General features: G+C 40.8%; 2 protein-coding genes across 2 annotated transcripts; both read right to left on the bottom strand.

The window, feature by feature from the left end:
* Positions 1–495: 495 nt before the first annotated feature.
* On the bottom strand, positions 496–7,031 carry LOC139655442 (UI-like). Its single transcript, XM_071532855.1, has 2 exons — positions 7,014–7,031; positions 496–942 (listed from the first exon to the last, which is right to left on the bottom strand). The coding sequence occupies exon 2, from the start codon at positions 937–939 to the stop codon at positions 496–498; it is 444 nt and encodes a 147-aa protein (XP_071388956.1). The 5' UTR covers positions 940–942; positions 7,014–7,031.
* Positions 5,005–15,305, bottom strand: LOC139655441 (mitochondrial inner membrane protein Mpv17-like; the record flags this gene model as incomplete). The annotated part of the gene is made up of 4 exons (XM_071532854.1): positions 5,005–5,940; positions 8,490–8,542; positions 8,734–8,766; positions 15,210–15,305. Coding segments are annotated over 4 exons (252 nt in total), but the record flags the coding sequence as incomplete, so codon positions are not given.
* Positions 15,306–15,420: the final 115 nt, after the last annotated feature.

The raw sequence follows: 15,420 nt of genomic DNA, 5'->3' as shown, positions 1-15,420 counted from the left end.
GAACACACAGATATGAGTATTATTTTGTACGTCTCGTCCAAACCATCGATCGATCACAGAGACACATTATCAAGACCCGGGCTGTTCCCTCCGTTTCCAGCTCAAACTGTGTCCCGAACATCAGAATGTGAAAATGACACATGGGGTGTGAAATCCAGTAATGATGAGGCATACACCCGACAGTTTCCCTTTTGCCACAAGTCCATCATGAGTCCAGTGTTGGGGGGTGGGTGGGGGGGTGGGGGGATGTGGACCGTCCGTTTCCATTCGTTCAGCTATTTTCCAACAAAGTTTTTTTTTTAGGCGACGCGAAGAATTTTACTTTTTACTCACGGATACTGTGATGCGTAAAGTGGCACCGGCTGCGCGTAAAATGATGTGGAGAGGAAGGCAGGCGCACAAACAAAAAGAAAACTAGAATGTCAAGAGGTCTGAGACACTGAGACAGCGGTTGGGCTTTATGAAGTAGGCATATTTTCTTCTAGTTTTAGCGCTTCACTTCCCGACCTCGTCCAGGACCTTGCGGTTGAGCTGGGCCTGCTCTCTCTGGCTCTCCATCTTGGCCATCTGGATCATGTTTCTAAGCAGGTGGAAGGTCAGGTCGATGGACAGCGGCGGCTCTTCGCTCCGCTTCCACAGCTGCGACGCCGTCCTCACTTCCTCCTCTTCGTCCTCGTCCTCCTCCTCCGGGGGGAGCAGGTGCAGCGGGTCCGGGTTCCTCCTCTGGAGAAACCTCAGGATGTTGTCGCCCAGCAGGGCGGAGGCGGCGCTGTCTCCGGCGGCGGCGGCTCTGAGCAGCACCTCGTCCAGCTGCTGAGTCTGGATGCGGCCGCCGCCGTCCAACCAGGCGGGGAGGACGCGCGGTCTGCCGGCCGCGGGGCGGAGGTGTGATGAGAGGAGGACCGAGGAAAGGAGCAGGAGCAGGGGGACGGACTTCATATCCTGCAATCAGCAGCATTACATTTAGGGGACATATAGGTAATAGAATAGAAAGGATCTAGTGGATGATGAACCCAATTAAACTAATTTCCACCACCCATTTATTAGCAGTATATACACCTTTTTAGACTGATATGATATTTCTGAGATAAATTAATTGCATTATAGTAAGTAGTATCAATCGGATCTATTCTAAAAGCATATGGGCTTTTAAGCGGAAAAACCTAAATGAAAGTTTTCTGAAAATATAATTGAATGTTCTTTCTATTAGTGGTTGTTTGGCTCATGGTGATCAGTGACTAAAGGTCACAGTTTACCCCTCTTATTATTTACCACTACAGTACATCGTGGATGATGATAAATAAATGATAAATAAATAGAGTATGCATCTTAGTGGTGAGTTGTTTACTGTTTTTGTGCATATATCTACAGTATATATTTGCGTGTTTAAATCCTATTTCTCTTTTTTCCCTCTGCTAAATCCTATTGCTTTTGCTGCTGCAACGACCAGATTTCCCTACGGGGATCAATAAAGTTTCATCTTATATTATCTTATCTTAAACAGGAGGAACCAAAATCCAGTTGAAGAGATTCCTCTGCTGTAGGAGAAAAGCATGCTTGCTTATGCATCCTTGCCTCGGATGCAGTATTAGGCATCTTGAAACTTGTTAGAAGTTGAACCTTGACATGATAAATACAAACAAAATGAGGCAAAGTGAAATGGAGACACTTACTTTGTTTTCTCAAGATGCTGCAACCAAACTTTGCGGTCGGGCCGGTGAGATATCAAGCCGGAGTCCGGTGTGGAAAGTCCCTGTGAGAGGCGACTGGAGAGGACGGAGGGTTTTATACATCCAGCCTGCTCCTTTGACGTCAACGCAAGTGCAGATACCGGTTTGGAAATTAGACGACTATCGGGGACGAAAGGCAATATTGTTGGGAGGGACAGCTGAGGATGCTCTGATGGAAAGAAAAAAAAAAAAAAGGACGCGTCTTTTTTTTTTCCCTGTTTATTTCCAGTTATTTAGTCCCAGTGGTGCTCAAAGTTGGGGTCCGGGCACTCCCAGGAGTCCTTGAGGTGGTTCCAGGGGTCCTTAGCAAAATGAGGAATAGTTTCATTTCACTATGATTTAATTCACTAGAATTTTCCCATTTAGAGAGTGTATAAGAATGTAATCCCAGGTTTCAGTCTTAACTATTATCTCCCCACATACAGTGTAGACAGTTCTGCAATTTAAAACCAACAACTAATATCATCCCATATCACTAAGAAACCAAACCCCTTAATTTTTATCCCTAGTAAGGTTATTATCATGGGATTGATTCATGAAGAAACTAGTAGGCCTTAATTAAAGGATTTTTCATGCCTTTTGTGCATGGTTTATAGGGTTATTAGTGAGTTATTAATGGAAAGTTTCTGTCTCAATGATTTTTTCAAGTCAAGATTAAGGGGGTGTTTAAGGGGGTTTTGATGGGGTCTCCTCCATTAATCACTCCCTTTGCATAAATTAAGGGATGAATTAATGTAAGTTAATGTGAATGTAAGGCTATTTTAAGGGATTACTGGCTCGAATGGATTCCTGAGTCTAAATATGCTCAAATGGGGGTTTGTGACATTAAAATGTTTGAGAACCCCTCATCTAGCCTAGACAAAATTAGGGCTATTTTATTTTGATCAGTTGAATTAGAAGCGGCTAATTAAGGATTCAAGGTAGAGCTGTACCTCCTAAGGCAACCAGGGAAAAACATAGCAACAGTCATCATAGCTTTGAACAGCCACCCCAGAGCCATGTCAGTTCTATGATTAGACAAACAACGCTTCAATCAATCACAACAACACTGTTATTAATATTTGCTGTGGACAGAAATGTAAAGTGATTGGTTATGGTTAGAATGACTGGATCCAGCCTGCAGGAACTGTCCACGGTGCTGAACCAACTATTTTAGGCCTGTCTAAAACACTTCCATGCCTATTGATGGGTTATATGACCTGATATACCAGGGGATCCGATTTAGTCCCAGGAAGATTTTAGTTGTTTTACTATTGAATGGTAGAACTGCCTACACTGTAGGAGTTAATAGTGGTGAGAGTGAAACATAGGATTACAATATTCTTTCTATACATTCTGTAATTGGGATCATATCTAGTGAATTTACTTATAGTAAAATTAAACTATTCCTCATTTTACTAGGGAACCCCCTCAAGGACCCCATGGAACCTCCTCTAAAACCCCTGGAATATCTTCAAGGACCCCTGGAACCTCCCCTAATGCCCCTGGAATATCCTCAAGGACCCCTGGAACCTCCTCTAAAACCCCTGGAATATCATCAAGGACCCCCAAGGACCCCATGGAACCTCCTCTGAGACTCCTGGAATATCCTAAAAGACCCTATGGAATCTCCTCTAAGACCCCTGAAATATCCTCAAGGACCCCCAAGGATCCCATGGAACCTCATCTAAGACTCCTGGAATATCCTCAAAGACCCCCTCTCCTCTAAGACCCCTGGAATTTCCTCAAGGACCCATGGAACCTCCTCTAAGACTCCTAGAATATCCTCAAGGAACCCTGGAACCTCATCTAAGACTCCTGGAATTTCCTCAAGAACCCCTGGAACCTCCTCTAAGACCCCTGGAAGTTCCTCAAGGAACCCTGGAACCTCCTCTAAGACTCCTAGAATATCCTCAAATACCCCCTGGAACCTCCTCTAAGACCCCTGGAATTTCCTCAAGGAACCCTGGAACCTCCTCTAAGACCCCTGGAAATTCCTCAAGGACCCATGGAACCTCCTCTAAGACTCCTGGAATTTCCTCAAGGACCCCTGGAACCTCCTCTAAGACCCCTGGAATTTCCTCAAGGAACCCTGGAACCTCCTCTAAGACTTCTAGAATATCCTCAAATACCCCCTGGAACCTCCTCTAAGACCACTGGAATTTCCTCAAGGAACCCTGGAACCTCCTCTAAGACCCCTGAAATATCCTCAAGGACCTCATGGAACCTCCTCTAAGACTCCTAGAATATCCTGAAGGACCCCATGGAACCTCCTCTAGGAGCCCTGGAATCTATTACACTTCTACACTATTATATTATGGGACTGGGTGACGCAGTCAGTAGTGCATATTATAGCCTACCTATACTTTTTTGTGGGAGTAGGCTGTTATTGCATTTACATTTAAATCCTCAAGGCCAGAAACTTTGACTTTTTAACTTTGACCACAACCATTTGGTTTTAACTTGGGTTAGATCCATATGTGGGTTTTCTGTTATGTCCGACTGGAACTGACTTTTATTCAAAATCAGATATTGTCCGGTCAGTGTGGTCCACCTCTGATATGATGGAGGTTCCTCCCTTCATTTCTCAACAGCTTCAAGAGCTACTACCCCACCTAAAAGAGTTACATTATTATGGCTTTCAATGGAGAGTTTTAGTGTCCCATGATGCTCTAAAAGCTGTTTCAGAGGCTTTTCCACTATGTTAAGATAGTGAACATCAGCGCAAATTATAGGCCACCAGCAGCTTCAGTCCAAAAATATCGAAGAATATCAGTTTTGCCGTTCAAAAATCCACGTTGTTCATATCGAACCCTTGATTTGGCCTCAGAATGCAAGCCTGCGACAACTCCCAACTTCAACAATGAGCATTTCAAACACAGATCTAAGCTATATACCATGCAACATGCGCACATGTTGCAGCACTAATAAGACGATCTACCTAATTACCTTGGCATGCATATACAACACTGCGAGCCCGGGTGCTGAATCAAAAATGGATTCCAACTTTCTGGGGGAGAAGCTCATATCCCTAAGGGAACGGGGCTATTTGGCAGATTTTCAATGGATTCGTCAGACGCTTTGCTCTTCTCCCCCGATATAGCCCAAGTGTGTTTGTGTGGGGAAAAAATGTGTGGAGTTAATTCGGTTGACAGCCCCGCTCAGCAGCCTCCATGCCTCTCTCCAAAAACAACCCCGCCCATCCAAACCCCAACTTGGCCACAAAAGTTAGCTAGGTCAAACACACCAATAACATCACCTCACGTAAAAACTTTAAGACGCGTTATATGCTAGATATATGGCTTTTAATATTAAAAATGTGCACATTTCAAAAAGTATACAGTTTCCATGTACATTGAAATATAGATTAAAGGCAAAATCCACCCTAAAACACTTTAACACTATTAAACAGCTATTGGTAATGTACCTTGCATTCCTGGGCCCATTTTGTTGTTTGGTGGTATATTTTTCTTATTCTGTGGATAACTGGCCAAACGTAGAAACATTTTCAGCTATCTAAAACTTGGGGGTTGTCAAAAGGCATTCTGGGAAAAGCAGAAAGGTGAGATGAAGATGAGATGAGGTACAACGAAAAAGTAAATTACAACACTTCATCACAAAATATCTCCTGCAATGTATTGAACATCACAAATTGATATCTAACAGTGTAAGAGGATCCGAGTGTGGATTTATCTTTTAACCCAGGCTATGAAATAATCCTTTAACAAATTATCCTTAAAATAATTTCTGGTAAGTGACAATCTATTATATAGATTAGAAAATTTACTTATCAATGTGTGTGCATGTATTTATGTATGTGTGTGTGTGTGTGTGTGTGTATGTGTGGCTGCACTGTGCGGTACCAGTGCCAAATCCTATTTCCAAAAATAACAAACTTTCACAGACATTTCTGCAAATGCAAGTTTGACTTTCAAGTGTGAATTTGTCATTCGGAGTAGACAAGCACTTTCTTCTGACCTTTATAAGTGACTCAATCACAGTTTTACACATTGGAAATATCAGAAGACTAAGTAGCCTAAAGTAAGCAATCTTCAGACCAGAACAGCCCATATCACACTACAAGTGAGTGCAAAGACATCATTAACAACACTGACAGTCCTGAGGGGGTTTGAGGCAGGGGGCGGGACTTGTGAGAATCCTTCACATCTTATTGGCCTTCCAGGACAGGTAGGAGTTCCAGGCGACAGCGACGACCTGGACGACAGCCAATCTGCAAACATGAGAAATTTGACGTCTTTGGATTCATTCACCAGGGTGTCTGATAGTTTCAAGATGAAAATAAGGCTTTTTAGGGTTAGACACTTTCAGAACGACATTAAAGATGAATTTTACATTTGAAATATAGGTGAAGGATACAGTAGGACTGTTTTTTTTTTTCTCACTAGAAAAACAATACACTAACACCAAGAAACCCCAAATTTTTAAGACTTTTAAAACTGACTTTCAGTTTTAAAATGCTTTATTCGACTGTATTCAAAACATTTTAAGGCCTTGCCTTTGGATAATATAATGAAACCGTAGCATTTTTAAGACCTCTATAACTGACTTTCAGATTTAAAATGCTTTATTCAACTATATTCAAAAGCATTTAAAGCCTTGAGTTTAGATGAGAGATTTTAAGACTTTTTCAGGACCTCTGGATACCCAATTTACATTGCTGAGATCCATTTTTTTTATTTTACATTTGTGAAAGACAGACTTGCTATTTTGATTGCTGGCAAATCATATAAACCTCATAAAAATCGGATTTTACCTATTTAGAGAACAGTAACATCAGATTTGTGCACTCCAGTTGGGCTGGAAACGCAATGCAATGAATGTGTGAAACAAGTTTGAGAACACTTTCTGCTATAGTCCTGTAAAGTGACTCATTTGTAAATTTCCTTGACTTTCCCTGTCTGGAAATATAAATATCAATAATAATAATAATAATGATAAATATTCCAGAAATTGAATATCAGACCAGTGGGAATCCTGGTAGACTTTTTCACTCTTCTTAAAACAGTGATGTTTGACAACACAAGATGAAAAGATTTAACAAGGTGATACTGAAGCTTATATGTCCATGATTTGCTAAAATACTCGATACTTCATACTCATTACTGTCTAAAGCCCAATTGGGCTGGGATTAGTTTTTCAGGGGGAGGTGTGGTAATGTAATCATTACCGTAGCATGTCTGTAATTTTAGTCCTGTCCGAATCTGCCATGTCAGTAGCTTCTACAGACTTCACACGCCCACAGCAGTAAAAACTCTGGCCTCTTTTAGCTCCTGTAAAAATTACCTCAGGTAAAACTAAGAAATAAATAGAAGTAAATTACATCATCTAATAAGAGAAGCAAAGCAGCATCACTATCAAGCAAAAAGACCTGGTCTATAATTAATCTTCTTTCTGAACAAATCACCATTTAATTGAATCCCCTGTTATCCCCCCTCTGTGTTTAAATCTGATGACTCTTCTGAATTTTTGAATTATCGACCTATCTCCATTCTTCCTTGTCGAGCCAAAGAACTCGAAAGATTAGTGTACAATAGAATGATGGATTTCTTTTAACAGTAAATAGTCTTATACCAATATGGCTTCAGACAAAAATATTCCACATCAATGGCTCTAGTCCAGTTAATAAACAATAGTTAAACACTATGTATCTTGGAATGGATCTGCTTCAAGAGAACATTCATAATTTTCCAACTGAGAAACAGCATTACAACATGCCTCCTATGTCAAGTTCTTAGGTGTATTATTGATTGATAAGAGACTTTCTTGGAAAAATCATAGTGGTCAGACACAGTATTGGAATCATCAGATATTATGTCCCAAGAAAAACTGTGGTAACCTTGTATTATACTTTGATTTGACCACTGCAGAATTTTCAGTTTCTCTGGTTTTACTATTTATAGGTATGTGTTTGAGTAAAATGAGTAAAATGAACATTTTTGTTTTTTTCTATAAACCACTGACAACATTTCTCCCAAATTCCAAATAAAAATATTGTCATTTAGAGCATTTATTTGCAGAAAATTACAACTTGTCATTGTCTTGTCCTGTGTTTTCAGACCTCGAATAATGCAAAGAAAACAAGTTCATATTCATTTTTAAACAACACACTACTAATGTTTTAACTTAGGAAGAGTTCAGAAATCAATATTTGGTGGAATAACCCTGATTTTCAATCACAGCTTTCATGCGTCTTGGCATGCTCTCCACCAGTCTTTCACATTGCTGTTAACAAACAATTATGATGTTAATGTTTTACAGATCTGCCAGTTTCTTTACAAATCTAAAATGAAGTTACTTCCATCAAGATTTGAGAACACGTTTATCTTCAATGATCATATCCACAATTATGGCTCATAATTCATATCTACCAATTTACCCATAGCTTTTTACAAAATCACACAAGGTCAATTTTCTGTACGATGCCAAGGTCCTATATTGTGGGACAGTTTACCAAACCATGTCAAAAACTGGGCATTTATGCTGTCTTGCATGATAGCCCTAGACTTTAACTGTGTACAACCTACAGTCTTTGGTTCTCTGTTGTGTCCTTGTTTTTTTTCTTTCTCCCTGTCGATTGCTGTGACTTTTTCCCCCAATAGTGCCCGCATGTCAAAGGAGGCCACTTTGTAATTATATTCAGTTGACGGCCTTTATCAGTGTTTTACATTGTATATGAAAATGCTTTCTGTACAAACTGTGCATTTCTTGATCAGTGCGGCCGATTGTTACTATGCTGACAATCAGCCGATAGGCCCTTACCTGTGGTGTAGTGGAACGAAATAGAAATTGGCAATCTGGACTGGTGGCCATAGCTGAAACACAAACAAACAACGTTCACTGGACAATTCACGCATAACATTCACATTAAGAATGGACAGCAAATGACGTGTTGTGAAATGAGCCATGTTTACCTGATTCTTTCTGTGCACAATCCAGATGGACAGTGCACACATACGTCAATGCACATATCAATAAAATGACTAACTATAAAGGGAGAACTTACGTAGTAATTTGAGATCAAGGCATCTGCATAGTCCTGTGATGAGAGAAAAAAAAAATTGCTATTATATTTGTATCGTAATGAGAGCCGTTACTTCGGATGTGGACTCTGGGGTGAATTCACAAAAGGACTGCGGCGCTTTTGCGGTCGTTAAACCATTGCAAAACAAAGAGAAACACAAAAGTGTGATTCACAAACCGTCCGCAGTGAGTGGAAAGTACACTTAATTACGCTGCCGAGGAAATAGAGACACAGTGCGCTGACGCTGTTCATGCATATTTAAATTGCAAATGAGGCTCATTACAGGGTGCGTCCAATTCACAAAGATCCTTGCTCATACTTGGATACTCATCAATCGGTGATGTCCAATGCAGTTCAGGAGTTATTTTATGATAAAGTTTTGTAATTTACTTTTTTGGTGTACCCACTTTCCCCCTACTTCACTTAGTGATTTTTCCTACATATCCCAGAATGCCAGTCGACAGCCCCCACAGAAGGGCAGGAACTTGTTGCTTTCAATCAAAGGTGGGCATATAGGCACATAGACATAGACAAAATAGCCAAGTAGTTCTGAACATTGGGGCATGTCTATCTGTCCTCAAAACACAGCATGTCTTGTGGCTGCATTGCATTCTGGTCTATTGAGGCTACTGTTAGTGGAGAAATCTCTGCCTCTTCTACAATGGATTTGTCCCTGTGTGATTGTTGAATGTCAGTGGTGAGTCCAGAAAGTGGTCTAGAAAGAAGCCTTTACGCTTTGATTCTGAGGGACTGACACCAAAACCTGATGTTTACCGTTGATATTTCAGACAGATGAAAAATTGTCTCGATAATACCCACATGAATAAGATAAATACACTACGAAACAACAAAACAGACCAAGGAATGCAAGGTACATCACCAACAGTTGTTTTTAAAATAGTTTTAGGGTGGATTTTCCCTTTAACGGTCTGTCGGCGTAGTAATTTAACACCCATAATTTAACCGTTAAAGCAATGGGTCAACAAGCTTTGTGCTTTTACCCATCTATGCCACATATGTATATATGAGTAAAAGGATAAATAACGGTTTATACATATACACGTACACACACTCACACAAACACACACCCTTACCCTTACCACCTTACCACACAAAATCCCCTGTGTCATCTACTTAAAGGTCAGCTCAACATGTCTCGACATATAAAAACAGAAAGCCAATGTTCCAGCAACAATCTTTTCTTTTTTTCTTTTTGATGGTTTTCTGGGGCGTAACTGTTTTCTAATTATGGCCAAACAAGCTACTTTGCCACCTGAGGTGAAATTGCCACTGGTGATCACTGCGTCAGACGGACATCACAATTATTCCTCCTACACTCGAGAATACAGCACTTGTCTTGCCTTCCTTAGTGGTTTTATATTGGTTGGTAGATGCACTTTTGGGGTATGCGCTCAATTTTAGTATTTATTATTCGCGGGGATGCATTTATGAACTTAATTCTCTACACTTGAGAACCAGAGAACGCCAGAGAACTGATCTGTCACGGTTACATTCTTGCAACTTTGGGTAACAATTTACTTGAAGTGCATTGTGATGCATAACCAGCAGATTATACGGCCATTAGAAGCGGAAGCATAATTGGTTTTAGTGGAAAAGTTAAAGGACAAATCCACCCTGCAACACTAACCCTGTTAAAATCGGCTATTGGTGATGCATTTCTGGGTCCGGTTTGTCGTTTGGCAGTGTATTTTTCTTGTTCCCGTGGATAATTGGCCAATTGTATACGATGTGATGTCACGTTGAGATATGTCCAGCGCTGCTACAATGGAGTTTGAAAGCGTAAAATGTAATGCAAAGTTTTAGTGTCAGCCCCTCAGAATCAAAGAGCAAGGGCTTTTTTCTAGAGCCGCCATTTTGCACCGACATTCAGCAATCATACAAGGAGAAATCCATCGTAGAAGAAGCAGAGAGACCAATTTCTCCAACAGTAGCCTCAATAGACAAGAATGCAATGCAGCCACAAGGCACGACTTGGGGGTTGTTGTTGAATTGATAATTTCACAGTTCTGTACTGCCTTTGAGGTCAATGTCAACCTCACACTGTCAACGCATTGTCTTAATGCAGAAGCATGCAAAGTAGTTACTTTTGCACACGTGTGTGGTGTCTTAGCCTAGTTGTCGTTACCATAGATGTTGATGATACCATAAATGGCGAAATCCAAAACAATAGCATAACTTTATAGCAGAAGCTAGGTTTATCATAGTGAGTATTTCCCTCCCCTCATTGAAACTACAGCCATGATTCTTCTGTGCAATGCCCTGGTTGCAACTTTCTTACAATAGCAACACGGGATGGTAAAGCATCTGTATGACATGTTTTCTCCTTACTAAACTTCTGCCACGCCCATGTCAATGTTCACAAACAAACCAATGGACAGAAAAAAGCTCCCTTTTCTAGACTCACCAAAATCACTAGCCTCGGGTGAGCTTAGTGTCATGCCTTGATTATGATGCACTCACATTGTGCTTATTCATGTGCGTATGATGCCTTAAAATGCCTCGGGCGCACCACTTAGAGTAAAGTGTTACTGAAATACCAACCAGAATCCATTTCTAATATGATGTTATTTGTGAAGTTGGTCTAGCTAGCTGCCTACAGTAGCTATGCATTGCTGGTTACTGCTAGATAACTTGTAGCTATAAATTTGCTTTGTATTTCTTGAATATCCTTCTAGATACATTGATATGTCAGGCTATAATCAGCAGAAACACCAACAAATAGGCCTAAATGTGTGTTTACGCTGCAAGAAAATTGATTGATGGGTCACTCTATTCTGAGTAATTGTGGGCAGGCTCCAGTTCCAGTATCCATGTAGTGGTCTGCAGCTACAACGTTTTTAACAGGCAAATGATGTATTTTTTGCTGCTATGGTATTACCTTTCATAACTTGATGCGTTAACATAGCTAGCTAGCATCGAAAATAAACAGAAAAAACAATAAAATTACTTCAGAGCTTCCCATTGACCCCAACGATGGATGAAACGTGATAAGATAAGATAAGATAAGATAAGATAAGATAAGATAAGATAAGATATACTTTAATAGTCCCCTTAGGAAAATTTGTCTTGGACTCCGTACTGTAGTCGGTGGTAGGAGGCTTTGAATGGCTGTGATAAACTTCTCATCCATTTTGCACTGGGCAGTCAGAACAATTGTTCATGAAACGCAATCAACATTGGTAGAGAGACAACAAGGAAAGACAGAAATCTGATTGGCTGACGGCCAACGACCGCAAAAAGTACAATAAGTGTCTTGTGGTTAGAGGTTTGCCCAAAAATTCTCCATTGACTCTCACTTCAACACATCAACCCAGTCTAATGTCTCAGAGTGTGTAGCGTGTGTAGACTATTATGTTACCTATGATAACTTTAACTGTATTGCTTTACCACTGAGTCCCCATTCATTGTCCCCCATATTGTATGATAACTTAAACTGTATGACCTGCTTTACCACTGAGTCCCCATGCATTGTCCCCCACATTGTATGATAACTTTAACTGTATGACCTGCTTTACCACTGAATCTCCATTCATTGTCCCCCACATTGTATGATAACTTCAACTGTATGACCTGCTTTACCACTGAGTCTCCATTCATTGTCCCCCACATTGTATGATAACTTTAACTGTATGACCTGCTTTACCACTGAGTCCACATTCATTGTCCCCCACATTGTATGATAACTTTAACTGTATGACCTGCTTTACCACTGAGTCCCCATTCATTGTCCCCCACATTGTATAACTTTAACTGTATGACCTGCTTTACCACTGAGTCCCCATTCATTGTCCCCCACATTGTATAACTTAATCTGTATGACCTGCTTTACCACTGAGTCCCCATTCATTGTCCCCCACATTGTATGATAACTTTAACTGTATGACCTGCTTTACCACTGAGTCCCCATTCATTGTCAATGCTGCCCCCTAGCAGCACAAAGTCAGCATTACAGTGTGACTAACAAACTAACGAACTAACTAACTAACAGACGGAGACCGATCCATAGTCCCCCCTTTGGTGGGGGGACAATGAGGGACTTCTGCTGACTTCAGTACTGTTGCTCACAGTATGAGGGCCCCCACCACCTCATGTCATGCCGCTCCATCAGTAAACATCTATTTGACGTCAGCTCTGGCTAGTTCTACGAGACAGAGCCGCCGTTTGGCCGGCCAGCCGCTCCGTTGCTTTTTCGTCTCCCATTTCCTCAGTGCCGGGCCTGCTGTAACGAACACGTTTGTCATTTGTTTTCTGTCTTTTCTGACATTTACCTCGTTGGCCTTTCAGACCCTCACTCTAAACTGCAGGTCCTTGCCTCTCCTTGCGTAAATAATTGATGGTGAGCAGTGGAACGGTGAGTAAGCAGCGAGGCAGTGATGGACGCGTGAGCTCCTAGCGCAAGATACCAGCTAGCTCTGACCCGGCCCTGCAAACACACCAGGCAAATACACACTTCAACATGCGCATGCTCTCGCTTTCTCACACACATACACACACACACACACACACACAAAGACATGAGTCACATTGCTATTTCCACAGTCTCCCCCCCCCCCCTCTCTTCTCTCTCTCTCCATCGGAGGAAATAGCTTCTAATAATAATGAGGGGTGAAAGCCGGAGGTCAGCTAGCTTCAAGGAGAACCACGGCATCCTCTTTTTTGTACTTTAATTTACCTGGACTATGTTCACAGAGCACACTCGCTGTTCTGTAGCAATGCCCTCACCAGTTCCAGGGGGGGGGGGGGGGGCATGGGACTTCAGAGGCTACTTTGGAGGCCTGGCCAGTTGTGCCAAATTTTGTATCCCCTACAAAATGTGTCTCCCTGGCAGCGTGTCCGTGTTTTGTCCTCCGTGTGTGTTACGGAAATTATTGTGGGGGCAAATGCACTTAATAATAACAAGTGTAGAATCCATGTAGAATCAATGGAAGTGTGATCACCGTTCATAGGTAGGCAACTGTTATTCTGTGTTTCACCATTTGAAAAGCCAGCACTAGGAAAATAATCTGCAAAAAGTTTAAATGATTGGTATTTTCTTCACACTGAGACACACTCCTAGGGCAAACACAACTTTTTAAGGGGAAATACTTTCTGGCACAACATCAGCCCTAAGTTTAAAGTCATGATACCCTCAGTTTGAACTTTTCTCCACCTACTGTGTGATTTTTGAAAGATGCAAATGGCATGAGGAGCAGGGGGAAAGGTGAGGGGCGGAAGAGTGGGAAAGACTGTAACATGTTTGATGACGTGCAAAATTCTGTAAATCACCAAAACGGTTTTTCAGCCACTAGTTGGCGACAGTAAGCTGGGATTTGTTAACTTTTGTTAGCGATGTCTTTTTTCTTCGTTTTTATTTTTATGTTTTTAACTCTGTGGCACTTTGAGATTCACTGTGAATGAAAAGTGCAGTACAAATAAAAAGCATCATTATTATTATCATTATTATTATTATTAGTTGCAAAGAAAATCCAGTGAAAAGGAATAATGTGATGTATTGTCATGATTATGAGCAGGACAGATGTGTTTCATCATAAAATAAAAAAATAAAAAATAAAATTAATATATAGAGTATTGTGCAAAAGTCTTAGGCACAAAAGTAAACCGAAGATGCTTTCAAAAATAATTAAATGAAAAGTTTCTATATATAAAAAAATTTACTATAAAGAGCAGTCTACTGACACACTAATGCAGAAAAAAAATGAATAAACATCTAAGACACAATTTATATAAAAACACTTTGGTGCCTAAGACTTTTGCACAGTACTGTATATATCATATTAATATTAATTAAGGTTTCATACTCCTTTAAAACATAATGTTAAATTGTTTTGCACCTATTACTGTCATTACAGCAACTCTTTAGTTGCTGTAATGACAGTAAGTTATATATTCACATCTAATAGCGTTATTACGGTGGCATAAGTACAGGTAAAGCAATGTGAAAGATGATTTTGAGACTTGATGAGCGTTGGCTAGTTATTTTATTGTCTATAAGTCATATCAGAACCACTACAGTATTTAAAGCTACACTGTGTAGTCTTAGGAAGGACATATTAGCGTCTGAAATGTCAAAAAAGATTATGAAATAGCTTTATTACTGAATAAAGAAAGCATTCTGAAAGTGAAAGTCAGGAGCTGGAGTCTATCCCATCATGCACTGGATGGAAGGGAAGGAGTCCACAGTCCATCACAGGGCTAACACAGATAGACAGACACTCCCATCCATACCTACAATTTAGAGGCTCCAATGCACTTGACTGAGAGAGGAAACCCAGGAGAACACAAAGAGAACATGCAAACTCCATACAGAAAGGACCGGGAATCGAACCTACAGCCTTCTGGCTATGAGGCCACAGAGCTAACCATTCAGACACTGTGGCACCCCAACTATTATTATCAATGATGCTGAATAATATAGTGGTATAGTGAAGCTTGCTCACCCTCTTGAGCTTGGCGACGTTCTGCTCCACCGTCAGTCCGTTCAGACTGCCAGAGATACAGAGGAAACCTCCCAGGAAGCATGGGGCGAAACACAACTACAAAGACACACAGAAATAAGAAAAGAAAGGATGAAACCTGAATGACCTCTCCCTCTGGAAATTGATTTGTTGCAGCAGCAAATAGCAATAGGATACAGCAAAGAAAAAAAAC

The sequence above is a fragment of the Centroberyx affinis genome, unplaced genomic scaffold, assembly GCF_046629955.1.
Source record: "Centroberyx affinis isolate AG114_WGS23_722 - 3 ecotype Tasmania unplaced genomic scaffold, CSIRO-AGI_Caff_v1 ptg002260l_1, whole genome shotgun sequence".
In the NCBI taxonomy this organism is placed as follows: domain Eukaryota; kingdom Metazoa; phylum Chordata; class Actinopteri; order Beryciformes; family Berycidae; genus Centroberyx; species Centroberyx affinis.
Note: the sequence above shows the minus strand (reverse complement) of the source record. Positions and strands in the feature narration are given on the sequence as shown.